Consider the following 2,500-nt stretch of genomic DNA (forward strand, 5'->3'; position numbering starts at 1 on the left):
ATCAGGACTAACTGTCCTAGCTGGGAAACGGTTAGCCTAGCTTAGCACAAAGACTGGAAGCAAGAGGAAAGTGTTAGCCTAGCTTAGCACAAAGACTGGAAGCAAGAGGAAAGTGTTAGCCTAGCTTAGCACAAAGACTGGAAGCAGGAGGAAAGTGTTAGCCTAGCTTAGCACAAAGACTGGAAGCAGGAGGAAAGTGTTAGCCTAGCTTAGCACTCACCTCTCAGTTTCAGCTGCAGCTCCTGGATGAGCTCTTGTTGTTGGGGCAGCAGGGGGGCAGGGGGCCCCGGGGGCCCCGGGGGCCCCTGTGGGCCCGGAGGACCCGGAGGACCTGGAAGTCCATGCTGCAAAGACACAAAAACATTTATATTTAAATATGTTGTAACTTATGGAGGGTCAGGTTCTGTTTGTGATCTGAGTGGTTTTGAGACATTGAGGTTCTAAGGTTCTGAAGAGAGAACCTTAGAACCCAGTCTCAGCATCTCTGCATTTTATTACCAATCCTGTAACGAATCGTCCAACAGAGACAAACGTCTGTTACAGACAACTCACTGATATAAACAGGGTGGACAAAATAACAGACACACTTGTGGTGCTAGATAGAACCATTTGGCTTGTCCTCATAGGAGAACCCTTTTTGGTTCTTGGTAGTTCCATTTGGAACCTTTTCAGACAGTGCTATCTAGAACTATCTGTGAGCGGTTCCACCCAGAATCCCTTATGAGAAGTTCAACAGGGAACCTTTCTATAGTGTAATGGTTCCACCTGGAACCCTCTGTGGGGAATTCCATCCAGGACCCTTCTACCCTCTAAGTGTACTAACAAGAATTCTCCATAGCTGTTCTACCAAGAACCTTTCAGTGTTTGATTTTTCAGGTATTTCCTTCATGATTGTGTTCATTATCGATTATCTGTAGATCATTTTCTCCAATAATCAATTAGTTGTTTGGTCCATAAAATGTCAGAAAATGTCAATCAAAGTCCTCAAATGTCTTGTTTTGTCCATAAGTCCAAGATATTTAGTTTCCTGTCAGAAAGAAACCAGAAAATATTCACATTCAAGAAACTGAAATCAAATTTCCATATAAAATAACTCAAACTGATTAATCAATAATCAAAATAGATGGGGATTAATGATTTGTTAATCATTGCAGCTCGAGTTTAATGTTACATTTATGTGTTATATTGTTTGGTTTTGAGATGATTATCATGAAGATGTCTGACCTTGGAGGTTCTCCTGGAACCTTTGGTTCTCCTGTTCTCTCCCTTGTTGGAGTTTCTTCTGAATATCAACCAGGAGCTGAGAGGAGACACTCTGGACACGTCGGAGGACAGTGGCTCCTGGACCACACAAACAACAGAGACACAGGTAACCATGGTGATGGCACTGATGCTTCAGTTAACGTCGGCCTCCACAGGATGGAGTTTTATTCTGTCGGGAGGAACTTTGGCTTCAACTGTTTCTATTCGTCCTGAATGTTGATTTATGAATATTCATCACTGTGTTTGTGTTTATTTACTTTAATCATCTCAAAGTTTTTGATGCAGTTTAACATTCTAATTTAAAAACAATGAAATCTGACGTTGTTGGTTTTCATTTTATTTTGCAGGGGAAACTCAGATGTTCCTGTCTGCGTCTGCGTGTCAGATTTACTTGGGTAAGAAAATGTTTTGCGTATTATTCTTGTATAAAAGTCTAATTATTATTTAAAAATAATCCACATCAACAGATAGAAGGATTTATTTTTACAACCAAAAAGGAAGATTTGGCTGCTTCAAAACAAGCCTCACTTCAGGGTTAATCCATTTAATTTTTGGCATATAGAAAGAAAACTGACCTTTTGCTAAGCCCCGCCCTCCTTAGTTACTGTTGCCACGCCTGTCAAGTTTTCCCACCTGTTATGTTTCAAAACGGTGTGAACGTGCCTTAAATATATAAATTTAGCTAACAGCTGCGTACATGATGTGATGTTAATGCTAAGGCTAAAGCTAGCTTACATCTCAGCTAACACTGGTCAGATGGTGAAATACAGCAGGTACATGTACATGACAGAAATACACTCGTTAACCTTGAGACGGGTCACCGAGTCGGACCAGCTGGACCACGATCACCACAGGAAGAGAGCCGGGATCAGAGCTAAGCTAACCTGACTTAGACCTGAGACAGCGAGCCAGAGAGAGACGCATCATTGATTCTTCATCATCCTCATCCTCAAACCTCCACAGAACAAATGATGCAGTGGATCTAACAGGTTTGACTGGAGGGAAAGTTAAAGCTAACATTAGTTAGCCACACATGCTAACGTTTGCAGTTTACATTAGAGCAGATGAACACAGAGTTCTGTTGTCAATCATTTTTAGGATTAATCGATTAGTTATTTGGTCCAATGGACCATAATAAAGCCATTGATCACCGATCTGATCAGCAGGAGGTTTGATCATCTTCTCTCTGCTGGTTGTAAATTCTCACCAGGATCTCGGTGCTGACGGCCTCGTCATC

At 41.7% G+C, this 2,500-nt stretch overlaps 1 protein-coding gene across 1 annotated transcript in view; it reads right to left on the reverse strand.

Moving 5' to 3' along the window:
* LOC146303921 (erythroferrone) overlaps positions 1-2,500 on the reverse strand; it is a 15,087-nt gene that overhangs the window by 11,937 nt on the left and 650 nt on the right. Inside the window, exons 1-3 of the mRNA XM_084714334.1 lie at positions 2,471-2,500; positions 1,218-1,341; positions 221-367 (exon numbers count right to left, since the gene is read on the reverse strand). The exon at positions 2,471-2,500 is cut by the window's right edge and continues 650 nt beyond it. Of these exons, the coding sequence (XP_084570460.1) occupies positions 221-367; positions 1,218-1,341; positions 2,471-2,500 (301 nt within the window). The remainder of the gene's footprint in view (positions 1-220; positions 368-1,217; positions 1,342-2,470) is intronic.

The sequence above is a fragment of the Lutjanus erythropterus genome, unplaced genomic scaffold (assembly GCF_056507025.1).
Source record: "Lutjanus erythropterus isolate fLutEry1 unplaced genomic scaffold, fLutEry1.hap2 Scaffold_212, whole genome shotgun sequence".
NCBI lineage: Eukaryota > Metazoa > Chordata > Actinopteri > Lutjaniformes > Lutjanidae > Lutjanus > Lutjanus erythropterus.